The 18,240-nt window shown below is 42.0% G+C and overlaps 1 protein-coding gene and 1 pseudogene across 1 annotated transcript in view; one reads left to right on the top strand and one right to left on the bottom strand.

Moving 5' to 3' along the window:
* The window catches only part of TXNDC12 (thioredoxin domain containing 12), a 34,030-nt gene extending 16,149 nt beyond the window's left edge, over positions 1–17,881 (bottom strand). The window contains exon 1 of the mRNA XM_061411983.1: positions 17,267–17,881. Within this exon, the coding sequence (XP_061267967.1) occupies positions 17,267–17,363 (97 nt within the window). The 5' untranslated portion in view covers positions 17,364–17,881. The remainder of the gene's footprint in view (positions 1–17,266) is intronic.
* Positions 814–1,187, top strand: LOC133244598 (large ribosomal subunit protein eL31-like; annotated as a pseudogene).
* Positions 17,882–18,240: the final 359 nt, after the last annotated feature.

The raw sequence follows: 18,240 nt of genomic DNA, 5'->3' as shown, positions 1-18,240 counted from the left end.
TAAAAAACAAAACCAATTTTCATTTCCTTAAACACAATATGCACTCTCTCTCCCCTTCAGCCTTCATAATCACTGCTTCCTTTGCCTTTCCTCCCACTGTCACCTCCAATTCACTCTTCAGGTATGAAACTAGCAGGCATTTCTTCTGGTAAATCTTCTCTGACTCCCCAAGCACTCTATTCTTACCCCATCACAGCGCTTCCCAGGCTGAACTGTAAATGTTTATGTGTGTCTGTCTCCTTCACTCTAAAGGAAATTCCCTATGGGCTGGGACCATATCTGTCTTATTCCCTCCTGTTTCCCTAGCATTTAGCACTATACAGGGCTTCCCTGGTGACTCAGACAGTAAAGAATCTGCCTGCAATGCAGGAGACCTGGGTTTGATCCCTCTGTGGGAAAGATTCCCTAGAGTAGGAAAGGGCAACCCACTCCAATATTCTTGCCAGTAGAATCTCATGGACAGAGGAGCCTGGCAAGCTACAGTCCATGGGGTCATAAAGAGTTGGACATAACTGAGCGACTAACATTTTCATTTTTCATGGCTATAGTAAGTGCTCCACAAAGTATTTATTGAGCAAATGAATATTAGTTAGGCCATCTCACATAAATGACTTAATTTTGCATCTTGAAAATAGTGACTGTAACAATGCTAGCTGTTATTTATTGACCAATTTACACATGTCCTGCACATCACACATATTATCTTATTTAAATTTATTCTTAACAATAACCCTTTCACTGAACCTCTCTATATTTCCATTAAAATAGGCATAATAATAGCTGTATCTTGCCTTTCTAACCCTGGCCGGCAGGATGGCTCCTGCATAGAAGGATGGTGAGAAGGGCTGGGCCACTATCAATGGAGGTGGTACCTAGAGAATATACTATGAAGATTCACAAGCATCCATGAAATGGGTTTCAGGAAGCATGCCCCTCGGGCACTCAAAAGAAATCCAGAAATTTGCTATGAAGGAGATAGGAACTCCAGATGTACGCACTGACACTAGGCTCAACAAAGCTGTCTGGGCCAAAAGAATAAGTAATGTCCCATACTGTTCCTATGTGCCTACCTGCGCATGGTTGTCCAGGAAATGTAATGAAGATGAAGATTCATCAAACAAGCTCTGTATGTTGTTTACCTATGTACTTTCAAAGATCTACATACAGTTAATGTGGATGCAAACTAACTGATAATGGTTCAATAAAGTTATATAACCTCAAACACAAAACAAAAACCCAATAGAAAACCTGTATCTTGTAAGATTGTTGTTGAACATTAAATTACATATATATATTACATATATATATATATATATATATATATATAAAAATCTTAAGACAGTGCTTAGCAGATTGCAAATGATCAGTAAACAGCACCTTTTGTCATTCTTCACAGTTGAGGCTTTTGAGACTCAGAATACACAGCCTGTACCAGGTCACATAGCTGATAAATGGCCAACCAGGGGTTTTAAGTTCAATTTTATGACTTTAGTTACCATACATACTGTCCTTGAGGCCTTTCTTTCCCAGAAATTTGCATCAGCTTAGCACAGGGAAATAAACAGCTCATCCAGATTAGCACTGAGAGGCAGTATCCAAACTAACCATCACTTTTCATTCCAAGCAGCATGGGCTACTGGCCAAGGGAAAATGTGTCACTTGCCTACAGCCCAAAGTCTAATCCTGGAGAGAGAACAACCAAGTGACAGTGAAACTGGGAAGATGTCCAGGAGAACTGGAAGGTGCCTTACTATGACCATCATCATTCTATCTGTCAAAACCTAAACTCAGGCAACAGAACCCTGCTTTGGAGAGATGCCTGACTAGACAGTCTGGAGGGATATCCACCTACAAAACAATGAAATCCTACATAAAACAGACTTTCCAAAAGGCACCCACTGGGCTCAAAGTAATAGACACAAACACAAAGTAGGCTTAAATCAGACAAGGAACAATGAGCAACAAGCAAAAGGCAAGGCTAGCCTGAAAGCAAATGTCCATCATCATGTGGCAAGATGAAGGAGATGAATCTGAGACTCCATTTTAACCCAGCTGTCAAAAGCAACTAGAGTGATTCCAGGGCAGTAATTAGTAGCCCCTGGTTTCCAGATGAATCAAATGCCAAACTTTCCTAGAGGAAAGCATTACTAATGCTAGGCCTCCAGGATAACCTATATAAATAACCATTATGAGCTTACAATCATAGATCACAAAACCTGTAAGCAAAGAAGTCACCACAAGTAAGAGCAGAACCAACAAATAGATAAGAGGACTTCAGATATTAGAATGATTAGGCATAGAATACAAAAATTACTATTATATAAGCATTGAAAGAAATAACATATGGCATGACAAAAATATGCATATAATAAAACACAAAATAGGCAAAACTGTAAAGGCACCACATAGAATTTTTTTAACTAACGTGATTTTTTAAATACAAAATCAATGAATATTCAGTGATACACAGAAATGAGTTATTAAGCCATAAAAAGACATAAAAGAGCCTAAAGTGCATACTGGTAAGTGAAAGATGCCAATCTAAAAAGGCTACGTAATGTAGGATTCCAATTATATATGATTGGTGTTCTGGAAAAGGCAAAACTATGGAGACAGTAAAAGACCACACTAATGCGGGGGAAACTGGGATAGGGAAAGGTGAAGTGGTAAAGGTTCACATGGGAACTCTGCATTTTCTGCTAAATTTTTCTATAGATCTTAAATTGTTCAAAAATAAACTCTACTAATGAAAAAACAATTCAATGGATAGATTAAAATAGCAAATTAAAGACAGGTGGAAACGTGAATCAGATGTTATCCAGAATATAGCACAGAGATAAGGAGAGAGAAAATGTAAAAGAAATAGACAGTAGATTAAGAAAACATTGGTATATATAAAATTGGAGTCTCTGAAAGCAAAGTTGAAGGAAAAAACTTATCTGAAGAGATAATATACTGGGGTGGGAACTGGATGACGGAAAAACAAGAGTGGAAGGAAAAATATACCTCTTAAAAGTATTAAACCATGCTAATGTTTCCAAGGCAAACCATTCAATATCACAGTAATCCAAGTCTATGCCCCAACCAGTAACGCTGAAGAAGCTGAAGTTGAACAGTTTTATGAAGACCTACAAGACCTTTTAGAACTAACACCCAAAAAAGATGTCCTTTTCATTATAGGGGACTGGAATGCAAAAGTAGGAAGTCAAGAAACACCTGGAGTAACAGGCAAATTTGGCCTTGGAATACGGAATGAAGCAGGGCAAAGGCTAATAGAGTTTTGCCAAAAAAATGCACTGGTCATAGCAAACACCCTCTTCCAACAACACAAGAGAAGACTCTACACATGGACATCACCAGATGGTCAACACCGAAATCAGATTGATTATGTTCTCTGCAGCCAGAGATGGAGAAGCTCTATACAGTCAACAAGAACAAGACCAGGAGCTGACTGTGGCTCAGACCATGAACTCCTTATTACCAAATTCAGACTTAAACTGAAGAAAATAGGGAAAACCACTAGACCATTCAGGTATGACCTAAATCAAATCCCTTATGATTATACAGTGGAAGTGAGAAATAGATTTAAAGGCCTAGATCTGATAGAATGCCTGATGAACTATGGAAGGAGGTTCATGACATTGTACAGGAGACAAGGATCAAGACCATCCCCATGGAAAAGAAATGCAAAAAAGCAAAATGGCTGTCTGGGGAGGCCTTACAAATAGCTGTGAAAAGAAGAGAAACGAAAAGCAAAGGAGAAAAGGAAAGATATAAGCATCTGAATGCAGAGTTCCAAAGAATAGCAAGAAGAGATAAGAAAGCCTTCCTCAATGATCAATGCAAAGAAATAGAGGAAAACAACAGAATGGGAAAGACTAGAGATCTCTTCAAGAAAATTAGAGATACCAAGGGGACATTTCATGCAAAGATGGGCTCGATAAAGGACAGAAATGGTATGGACCTAACAGAAGCAGAAGATATTAAGAAGAGGTGGCAAGAATACACAGAAGAACTGTACAAAAAAGATCTTCACGACCCAGATAATAACGATGGTGTGATCACTGACCTAGAGCCAGACATCTTGGAATGTAAAGTCAAGTGGGCCTTAGAAAGCATCACTATGAACAAAGCTAGTGGAGGTGATGGAATTCCAGTAGAGCTATTTCAAATCCTGAACGATGATGCTGTCAAAGTGCTACACTCAATATGCCAGCAAATTTGGAAAACTCAGCAGTGGCCACAGGACTGGAAAAGGTCAGTTTTCATTCCAATCCCAAAGAAAGGCAATGCCAAAGAATGCTCAAACTACCACACAATTGCACTCATCTCACACGCTAGTAAAGTAATGCTCAAAATTCTCCAAGCCAGGCTTCAGCAATACGTGAACCGTGAACTTCCTGATGTTCAGGCTGGTTTTAGAAAAGGCAGAGGAACCAGAGATCAAATTGCCAACATCCGCTGGATCATGGAAAAAGCAAGAGAGTTCCAGAAAAACATCTATTTCTGCTTTATTGCCTATGCCAAAGCCTTTGACTGTGTGGATCACAATAAACTGTGGAAAATTCTTCAAGAGATGGGAATACCAGACCACCTGACCTGCCTCTTGAGAAATCTGTACACAGGTCAGGAAGCAACAGTTAGAACTGGACATGGAACAACAGACTGGTTCCAAACAGGAAAAGGAGTACGTCAAGGCTGTATATTGTCACCCAGCTTATTTAACTTATATGCAGAGTACATCATGAGAAACGCTGGACTGGAAGAAACACAAGCTGGAATCAAGATTGCCGGGAGAAATCTCAATAACCTCAGATATGCAGATGACACCACCCTTATGGCAGAAAGTGAAGAGGAACTCAAAAGCCTCTTGATGAAAGTGAAAGTGGAGAGTGAAAAAGTTGGCTTAAAGCTCAACATTCAGAAAACAAAGATCATGGCATCCAGTCCCATCACTTCATGGGAAATAGATGGCGAAACAGTGGAAACAGTGTCAGACTTTATTTTTCTGGGCTCCAAAATCACTGCAGATGGTGACTGCAGCCATGAAATTGAAAGACGCTAACTCCTTGGAAGGAAAGTTATGTCCAACCTAGATAGCATATTCAAAAGCAGAGACATTACTTTGCCAACAAAGGTCCATCTAGTCAAGGCTATGGTTTTTCCTGTGGTCATGTATGGATGTGAGAGTTGGACTGTGAAGAAGGCTGAGTGCCGAAGAATTGATGCTTTTGAACTGTGGTGTTGGAGTAGACTCTTGAGTCCCTTGGACTGCAAGGAGATCCAACCAGTCCATTCTGAAGGAGATCAGCCCTGGGATTTCTTTGGAAGGAATGATGCTAAAGCTGAAACTCCAGTACTCTGGCTACCTCATGCGAAGAGTTGACTCATTGGAAAAGACTGTGATGCAGGGAGGGATTGGGGGCAGGAGGAGAAGGGGACGACAGAGGATGAGATGGCTGCATGGCGTCACTGACTTGATGGACGTGAGTCTTAGTGAACTCTGGGAGTTAGTGATGGACAGGGAGGCCTGGCGTGCTGTGATTCATGGGGTCGCGAAGAGTCGGACACGACTGAGCAACTGAACTGAACTGAACTGAATGTATCATATCTACTTAAAAACACATTTGCATTTTTTAGAAAGAAAAAAAGATGAATGATAACATTTTCAAGAACCAAGATAAAACATGAATCTGCAGAGAGTAAGAAGCACAATGTATAGCTGACAAATTACAAAAACAAATCACACACATATAAATTGTAGTGAAACTGCAGAACAACCAAATATTAAGATCTTAAAAGCATTTCAAAGAGAAATGACATATTTCCATTCAAAGATCGACAATTAGACTGACAGTAATAAACTGGAAATCAGATGGCAAAACATCACCTTCAACATGCTGAAAGAAAGTATCTCTAAATTTAGGATTGTGTACCTACCAAAATTATCTTTCAAGAACAAGGCCAAAATAGACATTTTTAGATAAACTGAGGTATTTTTCTACCATCAGGTAGTCACCACTCATTATTTCAGTATTTATTGAGCAGTATTATGTAGTGGTTAAGAGCATGGACTATGGACCTAGACTCCCTGGCTTTGATTCCTGTAGTTCTGTAGCTAACTAGCTGTGTGACTTTGGGCGAGTTACTTAAACTCAATTTCTTCGGCTATAAATGAGAGTAACAATAGCACCTACCTACCTTGTTGGGTTGCTTTGAGGATTAAATAAATCAATACGTTAAAGATCTTAAAACACACAAAAGACGTTGAATTGCCAAAACAATCTTGAGAAAAAGGAACAAAGCTGGAGGCATCCTGTTCTCTGACTTCAGACTATACTGCAAAGCTACAGTCATGAGAACAGCACAGTAATGGCACAAAAACAGATACACAGATCAATGGAACAGAATAGAAAGCCCAGAAGTAAACCCACATTCTTATGATCAATTAATCTATGACAAAGGAGGAAAAGTATACAAAAAAGAAAAGACAGTTTCTTCAATAAGTAGTACGAGGAAAACTGGACAGTTACATTTAAAAGAATGAAATTACAACACTTTCTCATACTACATACAAAAATAAATTCAAAAGGGATTAAAGACTTAAATAATAGACCTGAAATCAGAAAACTCCTAGAAGAGAGCATAGACAGAACACCTTTGACACAAATCACAGCAATAGTGTTTTGTATCTGTCTCCTAAGGTGAAAGGAACAAAAGCAAAAAGAAACAAATGGTACCTAATTAAACTTAAATGCTTTTGCACAGCAAAGGAAACCATAGACAAAACAAAAAGACATCCTACTGAAAGGGGAAAAAAATGTTGGCAAATGATATGACCAATAAGAGGGTTAACAACCAAAAATACATAAATAGCTTATACAGTTTAATATAAAAAAACCCAAACAACCCAATTAAAAAGTGGACACAGATATTTTTGCTAAGAAAACACAACAGAAATTACCAACTGGTATATGAAGAAATACTCAAAATCAAGAGCCACAATGAGATATCACCCCATACCTTTCAAAATGGCTATCTTGAAAAAGACAAGAAATAATAAATTTTTCTGGGCTCCAAAATCACTACAGATGGTGATTGCAGCCATGAAATTAAAAGATGCTTACTCCTTGGAAGGAAAGTTATGACCAACCTAGACAGCATATTAAAAAGTAGAGACATTACTTTGTCAACAAAGGCTCGTCTAGTCAAGGCTATGGTTTTTCCTGTGGTCATGTATGGATGTGAGAGTTGGATTGTGAAGAAGGCTGAGTGCCGAAGAATTGATGCTTTTGAACTGTGGTGTTGGAGAAGACTCTTGAGAGTCCCTTGGACTGCAAGGAGATCCAATCAGTCCATCCTAAAGGAGATCAGTCCTGACTATTCACTGGAAGGACTGATGTTGAAGCTGAAACTCCAATACTTTGGCCACTTGATGCGAACAGCTGACTCATTGGAAAAGACCCTGATGCTAGGAAACATTGAGGGCAGGAGGAGAAGGGGACGACAGAGGATGAGATGGTTGGATGCCATCACCGACTCAATGGACATGGGTTTGGGTGGACTCCGGGTGTTGGTGATGGACAGGGAAGCCTGGCGAGCTGTGGTTCATGGGGTCGCAAAGAGTTAGACATGACTGAGGAACTGAACTGAACTGAATAGATGTTAGAGAACAGGTGGAGAAAAGGAAACCCTTGCACTTTGTTAGTGGGGATATAAATTGGTGCAGTCACTGTGGAAAACAGCTTGGAGGTCCCTTAAAAAACTAAAAATAGAACTACTATGTGATTCAGCAATTTCACTCCAGAGTACACATCTGGAAAATACTGAAAACTAATTTGAAGATATACATACCCCAGTGTTCACAGCAGTTTCCCAAGTAGTGCTAGTGGTACACAGCCATCTCTAACAGGCCTGGTACAGATCCTTCTCTCAGCCTTCAGGAGGAACCAATGCTGCCAGAACCCTGATTTCAAACTCCTACTCTCTAGAACTGTGAGACAACAAATTTCTGTTGTTTAAGTCACTCAGCTTGTGTTACTTTGTTATTGCAGCCTTAGTAAACTAATACAGAAAAGGCAAAAGCAAAAGAGACTAGGAAAGTGGTTACTGCAGTAATTCAGGCATGTGATAACAGTGGTTTGGACTAGCTGTGATGGTAGAGGAAGCAGATACTATCAGATTCTGGACATATTTTGAAGGTAAATTCAAAAGGATTTTGTCCCGGATATGGGGTAAGAGAAGTTAATGATGACTCTAAGGTTTTTTGGCCTGAGCAAGTAGAAGAATGGACTTGTCATTAATAGAGATGGGGAAGATAGTAGGTGGAGTGAGTTTTGGAAAGAAACATTAAAGTGCCTGGATATGGATACCCTCATTTTGAGATGCTTACTTCCCCGGTGGCTCAGATGGTAAAGTGTCTGTCTACAAGGTAGGCGACCCAGGTTTGAGCCCTGGGTTGGGAAGATCCCCTGGAGAAGGAAATGGCAATCCACTCCAGTACTGCTGCTGCTGCTAAGTCACTTCAGTCGTGTCTGACTCTATGGGACCCCATAGACGGCAGACCACCAGGCTCCCCTGTCCCTGGGATTCTCCAGGCAAGAACACTGAAGTGGGTTGCCATTTTCTTCTCCAATGCATGAAAGTGAAAAGTGAAAGTGAAGTTGCTCAGTTGTGCCCGACTCTTAGCGACCCCATGGACTGCAGCGCACCAGGCTCCTCCATCCATGGGATTTTCCAGGCAAGAGTACTGGAGTGGGGTGCCATTGCCTTCTCGGACTCCAGTACTATTGCCTGAAAATCCCATGGACAGAGGAGCCTGGTAGGCTACAGTCTATGGGGTCACAAAGAGTAGGACACGACTGAGCAACTTCACTTTCACTTCACTAGACAACAAAACAGAGATGCTGAATAAGCAACTAAATATCTGAGACTGGAATTCAAGGGACAGTTATCAGCATGCAGACGTTATTTAAAGCTTAAGAGTGAACAGGATCACCAAGGGAGTGATTATAGATAAAGAGGGAGTTCAGGAACCCTGGAGCACTACTAGATAAGGGACATAAAGAAGCAACCAAAGACCAGTTGGTGACAAAGAACTGCCACCAGCAGCACATGGAATTCCAGAAGTGTTTCCAGGATGTTTGAAGAGGAAGGATGATCCACTGACTCCAATACTCCTTTTAAATCAGAAACTTTGGGATTTAGCAAGTGGAGAACAATGCAGACCTTGACAAGCCCAGTTTCAGTAGGAGTGAGAATGAAAAGATGATTAGAGTAAGATCAAGGCAGCCCAGGGGAAGAATTAGGGAACAAGCACAAACGACTCTCTCAAAGAATTTTGCTGTGCAGGGGCAATTGCTAGAGGGTGCTGTGAGTCCATGAAGGGTTTGTATTCAATATGGAGGAAAGGATAGGATGTTGAAAGCTGATAGAAAAGATATAATAAAGGTAGGATAAAGCCTAACTACAAGCAACAGTGAGCAAATTAACTGGTAAACATGTGGATATATCTAAATACATTTGTATAGAAATTTTAATGCTCAATTTACGGTTAAAAAAAAGAGAACTAAAGTATTGGACAACATAGCTTATAAAGAGAGGAAGTGACTGAAATTAGAATGTTCTAAGGCCCACTAACTATTGGGGGAGATAATCCCAAAGAAAGGCAATGCCAAAGAATGCTCAAACTACTGCACAATTGCACTCATCTCACACGCTAGTAAAGTAATGCTCAAAATTCTCCAAGCCAGGCTTCAGCAATACGTGAACCGTGAACTTCCTGATGTTCAAGCTGGTTTTAGAAAAAGCAGAGGAACCAGAGATCAAATTGCCAACATCTGCTGGATCATGGAAAAAGCAAGGGAGTTCCAGAAAAACATCTATTTCTGCTTTATTGCCTATGCCAAAGCCTTTGACTGTGTGGATCACAATAAACTGTGGAAAATTCTGAAAGAGATGGGAATACCAGACCACCTGACCTGCCTCTTGAGAAATCTGTACAAAGGACAGGAAGCAACAGTTAGAACTGGACATGGAACAACAGACTGGTTCCAAACAGGAAAAGGAGTACGTCAAGGCTGTATATTGTCACCCTGTTTATTTAACTTATATGCAGAGTACATCATGAGGAATGCTGAACTGGAAGAAGCACAAGCTGGAATCAAGATTGCTGGGAGAAATCTCAATAACCTCAGATATGCAGATGACACCATCCTTATGGCAGAAAGTGAAGAGGAACTCAAAAGCCTCTTGATGAAAGTGAAAGTGGAGAGTGAAAAAGTTGGCTTAAAGCTCAACATTCAGAAAACGAAGATCATGGCATCCGGTCCCATCACTTCATGGGAAATAGACGGGGAAACAGTGGAAACAGTGTCAGACTTTATTTTTGGGGGCTCCAAAATCACTGCAGATGGTGACTGCAGCCATAAAATTAAAAGATGCATACTCCTTGGAAGGAAAGTTATGTCCAACCTAGATAGCATATTCAAAAGCAGAGACATTACTTTGCCAACAAAGGTCCGTCTAGTCAAGGCTATGGTTTTTCCTGTGGTCATGTATGGATGTGAGAGTTGGACTGTGAAGAAGGCTGAGTGCCGAAGAATTGATGCTTTTGAACTGTGGTGTTGGAGAAGACTCTTGAGAGTCCCTTGGACTGCAAGGAGATCCAACCAGTCCATTCTGAGGAGAGCAGCCCTGGGATTTCTTTGGAAGGAATGATGCTAAAGCTGAAACTCCAGTACTTTGGCCACCTCATGCGAAGAGTTGACTCATTGGAAAAGACTGTGATGCTGGGAGGGATTGGGGGCAGGAGGAGAAGGGGACGACAGAGGATGAGATGGCTGGATGGCATCACTGACTCGATGGACGTGAGTCTGAGTGAACTCCAAGAGTTGGTGATGGACAGGGAGGCCTGGCGTGCTGCGATTCATGGGGTCACAAAGAGTTGGCCACAACTGAGCGACTGAACTGAAGATATTAATGTTAGATTTTGTTGTTAAATATGTGAGTAAAATTCCAGAAGTAACCACTAAAAGAAAAGAAGGGTGCCAACTTCCAAATTAAATAAAAGCAATAAAGCAATACAAGAACCAGCAAATATTCAACCCCCAAAGAAAGGGAGAAAAAGAAGAGAAAAAAACAGTAGCAATAGAAAACTGGATGAGAGAAATAAGACCAGCTCTGTCAATAATCACTACAAATATAAGTGAACAAAACTTGCCAGGTAAAGTTAAAGAAAGAAATTGTCAGATTTTGGTTTAAAAAAAAATCCTCCATGATGTTTACAAGAGCACCTAAAACAGAAGGACTTGTAAAAGTCAAAAGTAAAATGATTGAAAACTATATCCCAGACAGACATCAGGCAAAACAAAATTAGGCAAGCTAGATTACTATCAAGCAAAATAAAATTTCTCCATAAATATGGACTACTCAGAAGCTAGCTGACAAAGCATACAGTCATAGGTTATAGCTAAGAGAGACCCTAGGGCAGTGGGGCTTCCCTGGAGGCTCAGATGGTGAAGAATCTGCCTGCAATGCAGCAGACCTGAGTTCAATCCCTGGGCCGGGAAGGCCCCTGGAGAAGGAAATGGCAACCCACTCCAGTATTCTTGCCTGGAGAATTCCATGGACAGAGGAGCCTGGCATGCTGTAGTCTATGGGGTTGCAAGAGTTGGACACAGCTTAGTGATTAAACCTAGGGTAGCGCTGTTTAACTGATCTTTCTCCAATGATGGAAATTTCTATATCTGCACCGTTCAGTATGGTAGCTACAAACTGTTGAGTACCTGAAACATGGCTAATGCAACACAGAAGCTGGATTTTTAAAGTTTAATTTTAATTAATTTAAAATTTGAGTGGTAAGGGCCTATCACTACTTCATTGGACAGCACAAAGTTGCAGATCAGTCCAATACTCTCACATTACAAAAGCCTGGAAGAGGCTACGGGAGACCACAAAGGAAGCCACAACCAAAATTTAGTCTGATTTCTAATTAAAATGCTTTCCCAGAGCCCAGCACTTTCCTGGCTGCCTTAGTGCATTGTTCCCAAGAGTAATTCTAGAGATGTAACTTGAAACAGTTCACTATGTGTAAAAAATTTCTTTGAAAATTCATATTAAAAAGTAAATTGAAATTTTTCATAAGTAATAATCACCACCATCATGTTTTGAGTGCTTACTCTATGGAATAATGATGATAATGTGTTGTGTGTTAGCTGCTCAGTTGATTCCAACTCTTTGTGGCCCCATGGACTGTAGCCTGCCAGGCTCCTCTGTCCATGGGATTCTCAGGCAAGAATTCTGGAATGGGTAGGCATTCCCTTTTCCAGGGGATCTTCCCGACACAGGAATTGAACCCAAGTCTCCTGCATTGCAGGTCAATTCCTTACCTTCTGAGCTAATAGGGAAGCCCCGATTATGATAATATAGTAACATTAGTAATGACTGCACCCCACTCCAGTACTCTTGCCTGGAAAATCCCATGGATGGAGGAGCCTGGAAGGCTGCAGTGCATGGGGTCGCTAGAAGTCGGACACGACTGAGAGACTTCACTTTCACTTTTCACTTTCATGCATTGGAGAAGGACATGGCAACCCACTCCAGTGTTCTTGCCTGGAAAATCCCAGGGACGGGGGTGCCTGGTGGGCTGCCGTCTCTGTGTCGCACAGAGTTGGACACGACTGAAGTGACTTAGCAGCAGCAGCAGCAACACTTATATGAAGTGAAGTTGCTCAGTCGTGTCCAACTCTTTGTGACCCCATGGACTGTAGCCTACCAGGCTCCTCAGTCCATGGGATTTTCCAGGCAAGAGTACTGGAGTGGGTTGCCATTTCAGGGGATCTTCCCGACCCAGGGATCAAACCTGGGTCTCCCACATTGTACGCAGATGCTTTACCGTCTGAGCTACCAGGGAAGCCCAACACTTATATGGGATTTACTATATGCCTGGCATTGTTTCTCATGCTTTTACATGTATTGAATTATTTAATCCTTAAACTTATGAGGTAGAAACTCAATTGTCTTCATTTTACAGACAAGAAAAGTGAAGTTAAATAGCTTGCTAGTAAATGCCATAGCTGGGATTAGAACCTACGTGGTGGAGTTCCAGAGTCTGTAGTTTACTCACCATACTTTACTAACTCTCCTGCAAAGATAAACATGAATAAATGAATAAAGGAACATGGCTTTCCCAAAGAAGGAAAACACAGACTTCAGGTCTGGAAAACCTGGGTCCTTATGTTTCCCTTCAAAAATAACTTGAAAACTTGAAAAGGCACAGTGCTTATCTTGTTGCTACCTACTCCCTGATACCACCCACACTCATACCCATGCCAACATGGAACATCTGAAGACAGTCCAACTTCCTCAAGTATCACCTGCACAGCCACTTTATTTATTCCAGTTATCTGCAGAGTGAGCTGAAAGGTCCCACATTAGCAGCTCCTTCCCTAACACATTAATTTAAAAGGTGGGGGAGGAAAGAAAGTGACTGTTTCCAAACATAGGATTTACATCAGAATTCCCAAGCCCTTCACGCTAAAAAACTGTTTTCCTGAGGGTAAGCTAAGGACATCAGAAAAGTATTACCCACCCTCTCCCAGCTGACAGAACAAAAGGTTAAGTGTTCGAACTGGCAGCCAAGCCTCTGAAACAGGGAACACTGTACCTGAGAGGTAGAATAACACCACGGCTAAATAAAGTCTGTATGCATCAAACAAGTCCTAATTTAGCCACTTGCTGTTTTCATGTGTGTGAAATATGATTAATCAAAATATCTGTCTCTTAGGCTTGTTGTGAATGTGAATAGGGTACAGTATGGAAGGTAAACACCCTATATGTGTCAATGCCAAATGGTTATTTCAGAGACTTGACAAAGTCATCCATTTCTGTTTCAGGCAGGAGAGTGCATGAACCGCCCCCATTGATAACTTTCCCTTTTCTCCTTCAAAAGAGTCTCTGCACTCAGAGCAGGAGAGGACAAAAGCTCTGGAATCTCCATCTCAGCTGGTCCACTTACTAGCTATGTGACTCCTGCATCCCATTTTAGGCTCTTCATCTGTGTAATGGGGATGATGATTATATCCCTTATCTACCTCAGTGGGCTATTATCAGAATTTAACCAGTCAATACATGAAAAATACACAGAACGGTTCCTGGAATATAGCAAAATGTACAGTAAATGTTATCACTACACTTCTTCCCACAGGTGGTACATTCCAAATGTTGAGCACACAGAGAACAAGATTATCTTAGAGCTCTAAGATATTAGAGCTGGAAGGACTCTTAGGAATCATTTCTAGTCCAACTTTCTCATTTCATAAATGATCCCCAGGGAAGCCAAGAGCTGGCTATGTAGCCTGACCAGGATTAAAACTCAGGCCTCCTGATTTCTATCCAGTGCTCACACTACATCACTGTACTTCCTCTCTGCAAACTATCAGGCCATCATCTGGAAACAGTCAAATCTACTTAAACTTCTGAGAAGAAATCTTACTTATCACTGCTCTGGGTAGCACTTTTCTGGGAGGTGGGGTGGGTGAACTATAATCTGTTTTCCAAGAATCCATACCCAGGAGATTAAAAAAAAAAAAGTTTGATATCTTATTAATTCCTTTCAGGAACAAGTCAATATTTTTCCTTGGGTAAATATAGTAAAAAGCATTAAATAAACACTCTCTAAGTTTGTGACATGATATTAAGTGCCTTTTGTTTGTTCATTTAATCCTCACGGCCCCTCCCCCACCAAGCTGCCCTTCTATGTGCTCCTCCACTTCCCTGCCATTCCCCTGCTGACTGTACATATCACAGTGCCATGTAACTGCCCGCTTATTTGTGCTGATAGTCTTCAGACTGAGCTGAAAAAAGACAGGGATCCCAACGATCATGTGTACCATTCATTTCTTCTTTCAACAAATATTCCTGAGCATGAATAAGACAGAAATAGTCCTAACTTACTGGGGTAGACCATACTTTCCAAAGATGATTGCAGTAATATCTCCCATTCCACAAGCTCTTTTTACAACGTGACCTCAACATTCCTCCTGTGGGGGATGGAAAGGAGGTATTAATGTCCCTTCCCCTTGAACAGGCCCATGGAGTACAGAGGAAGTGATGCTACGTGACTTTTATGGCTAGATGACAAAATGCCATGTATTTTCACCTTGTTCCCTTAGGATGCTCACTCTTGGAATCCAGCTGTCATACGGTGAGGACGCTCACTCTAGCCCACGAAGACAAAGCACATGGAGGAGTAACCAGCTCAGCTGAGGCCCCAGACTCGGAACCAAGGGATACACAAGGGATACACTGTGCCTTGTTTGACTTTCTGGCCCACAGAATCGTGAGCATAATAGAATGATTTCTTTACACCACTTAATTTGGGGTGGCTTATTATGCAGCAATGGTAAATGGAACAACCACATGGAGCTTAACATCTAACAAGGAATACTGAATATGTGACTCCAAGGTATTGCCTACGCATAACACAGTTAACTTGAATAATTACTGGGTAATTATTTGTTGCATGTGTGAGATAGCTGTTATTATGCCCCTTTGGCACACGAGGAATTGAGCTTTGAGAAGTTTTAGCAACTTGCCCTAGGTTTCTCAGAAGGCAATGGCAACCCACCCTAGTACTCTTGCCTGGCAAATTCCATGGACAGAGGAGCCTGGTAGGCTGCAGTCCATGGGGTCGCTAGGAGTCGGACACGACTGAGCGACTTCCCTTTCACTTTTCACTTTCATGCATTGGAGAAGGAAATGGCAACCCACTCCAGTGTTCTTGCCTGGAGAATCCCAGGGATGGGGGAGCCTGGTGGGCTGCCGTCTATGGGGTTGCATAGAGTTGGACACAACTGAAGCTTGACTTAGCGACTTAGCAGCAACTAGGTCTCTCAACTGGTTTGTGGCAGAGTAAATTAAAACTCAAATCTAAACCCACTCCTAATACTACACGCTAATGTCTCCTTCAGTACTCATAATTTTACACGAATTTTACAGTAATCTGCTTTAAAATGGGACTGTCAGTACTTAAAACATTTTGGCCCAACAGAATTCCCTGTGGTTTCATCACTGAGATGGAAACCCACATATCACCTTCTCAGAGAAGCCTCCTCTGACCTTCCTAGCTCAAGTAATGTCAGGTCCCTCATCCTTTCTCAGTCTTTCTACTCCATCAGTTTCATTTTCTTCCCAGAACTCATCCCTAGCTGAAATTATCTTGTCTATTAATTTGTTCATGTACCTACTCTCTGTCTCTCTGAATTGAACACAAGCTTCATGAGAGCAGGAACCTTGTGTGTCCTGTCCACTCCTATATCCCTCGTGCCTAGGATCATGCCTGGAATATGGTAGGTAATCAAAAATTATTTACTCGATGAAGGAAATGACTGCATTCAGGTGCACTGAATGTCCACCCAATCTCATTACCCACCAATAAATGTGCAAATAGGGAGGATAAAACACAATTTAGAACAGCAGGGCTGTAGTAAAGACATTTCATACAGTGAGGTCAGTACAAAAACAAAACAAAATAAAAAAGGAATGGAAAGGAATACACTCTACCACACAACCACCTAGAAAAAGCATAAACCCTGAGTTCCAATAAAGATGTAGACAATGGGAAGGATGGAGTGGGGGGGGGGTCACACCTCTTGTTCTCCATTCATAACGACTGTCCCCTCACTCTTCAAAAAAATCAGTTTCTTCAGACACACTGACTGAACCACATCAAGGACAACGGTTGATGACCGTCTAACATCAGACCTGCGACCCTTCATCCAGCCCTTCCTTTTGCATCAGTCACTGCTCCCTGGGATGCAGGTGCTGTTCCCTACAAGGTAAGGAGGCAGTAACCTAGCTCTTCAGGGAAGAGGTGAGGAGGGAAGTCTTCAGACCCAGGGCAAAGGTCTAAATACGCAGGTCCCCAAAGGTCCTATTTCTCCCAGGAGGGAAAGTAACAGTGCCTGAGGACCTACCAGGTGTTAGGCAGTATGCTGCTCTCTTAAACATGTTTTTCGAAATATAAAGGCCATTTCTTATCCCAACCCAAGAATTTAGGGAGGCCTCAAGTAAAACTTCCCCATCTCAACATTCCCCAGACCACTATTACTCCTTACCCCAAACTCCAGGAGCCACTGGGGAGGATAGAAAGAAATCTAGCGTGGCCAGAGACAGAACGGGAAAGGAATCGTGTTAGGACAAGAAGAGAGCTGTACTGGGCTAGGGCCCAGGATAAGTAAAGATTAAGAAAAGAATGCAGTCTGACCCTTTCCAAGCCCATTAGGTCCATGAGAAGAGGTGACAAGGAGCAGGAAACTGAAGCCCAGCAAACAGGTGGCCCCGAGACGAGGCCGCAGCTCCATGGTGGCAGGTGCGCGGAGCCACTGGGCTGAGCAGACGTAGGGCCGACGAACTCCTAGGAGAAGGTTCGTGCGGTTTCCCAACAGCGGATCAGCTCAGCCGTTCGCGTTCCCAGATTTTCTTTTTTTTTTTTCTCCTAACCCTGAAGGAAGTGATGTTAGACGGATGTGGGTGGCGCCTCCGGGGTCCGGTTTGGGAAGGAGTGAGAGTTTAAAGGTGCAGTTCACGTAGAAGGTTACGGGAGTTGCTTTGGGGCGCTATTTGCTTCACCCCGGGTTCTGGACGTTTAGTCCGAGGACCGAGAAAGAAAAGATGGGCCGAGATAGTGGGGGTGGGGAGGAGTCTCGGGAGAACCGTTGCTGGTTGCGTCCCCCAGCAAGCTAGCCCCTCCCCCTCAAGAACCACTGTACTTAATATTCACTACGCAAATTACTGATCGGTGAAGTCAGCCGCTCCCAACAGTGGGCCGGTTGCCCATTGGTTCCGGGTCCCCCTTTCTCCACCGCAAAAAAAAAAAAAAAGAAAAAAAAAAGGCAGACAACCGGATTTCATTCTCAGGTTACTGCTGGGGTCTGGCACAGGTCTGCCAAGTCTGTTTTGCGGTGCATGGTCTCGTGTCTGCAAGAATGCCCCTTCCTGCTAGAGAAGAAGCACTGGACTTTATTTTCCCTTTTAACCTAAATTCTCCTCTCAGGGATGATGCAACCAACTGACGCAAGCTCCGAGAAAACCAAACTTGGAATCTCTCATTGCAAAACTGACCTAGCTCTTCAGGGCGCCAGGTCATAATTCACTGCAGGTACTTACAAGTGCAAAGCTTCTTCTTAAATCTACTTGTTTTTGTTGTTTTTAAACTGGGTTATTTCTCAGTTTTCCTCT

This window comes from Bos javanicus, chromosome 3, assembly GCF_032452875.1.
Source record: "Bos javanicus breed banteng chromosome 3, ARS-OSU_banteng_1.0, whole genome shotgun sequence".
Lineage (NCBI taxonomy): Eukaryota > Metazoa > Chordata > Mammalia > Artiodactyla > Bovidae > Bos > Bos javanicus.
This window is presented reverse-complemented; position numbering and strand designations above follow the sequence as displayed.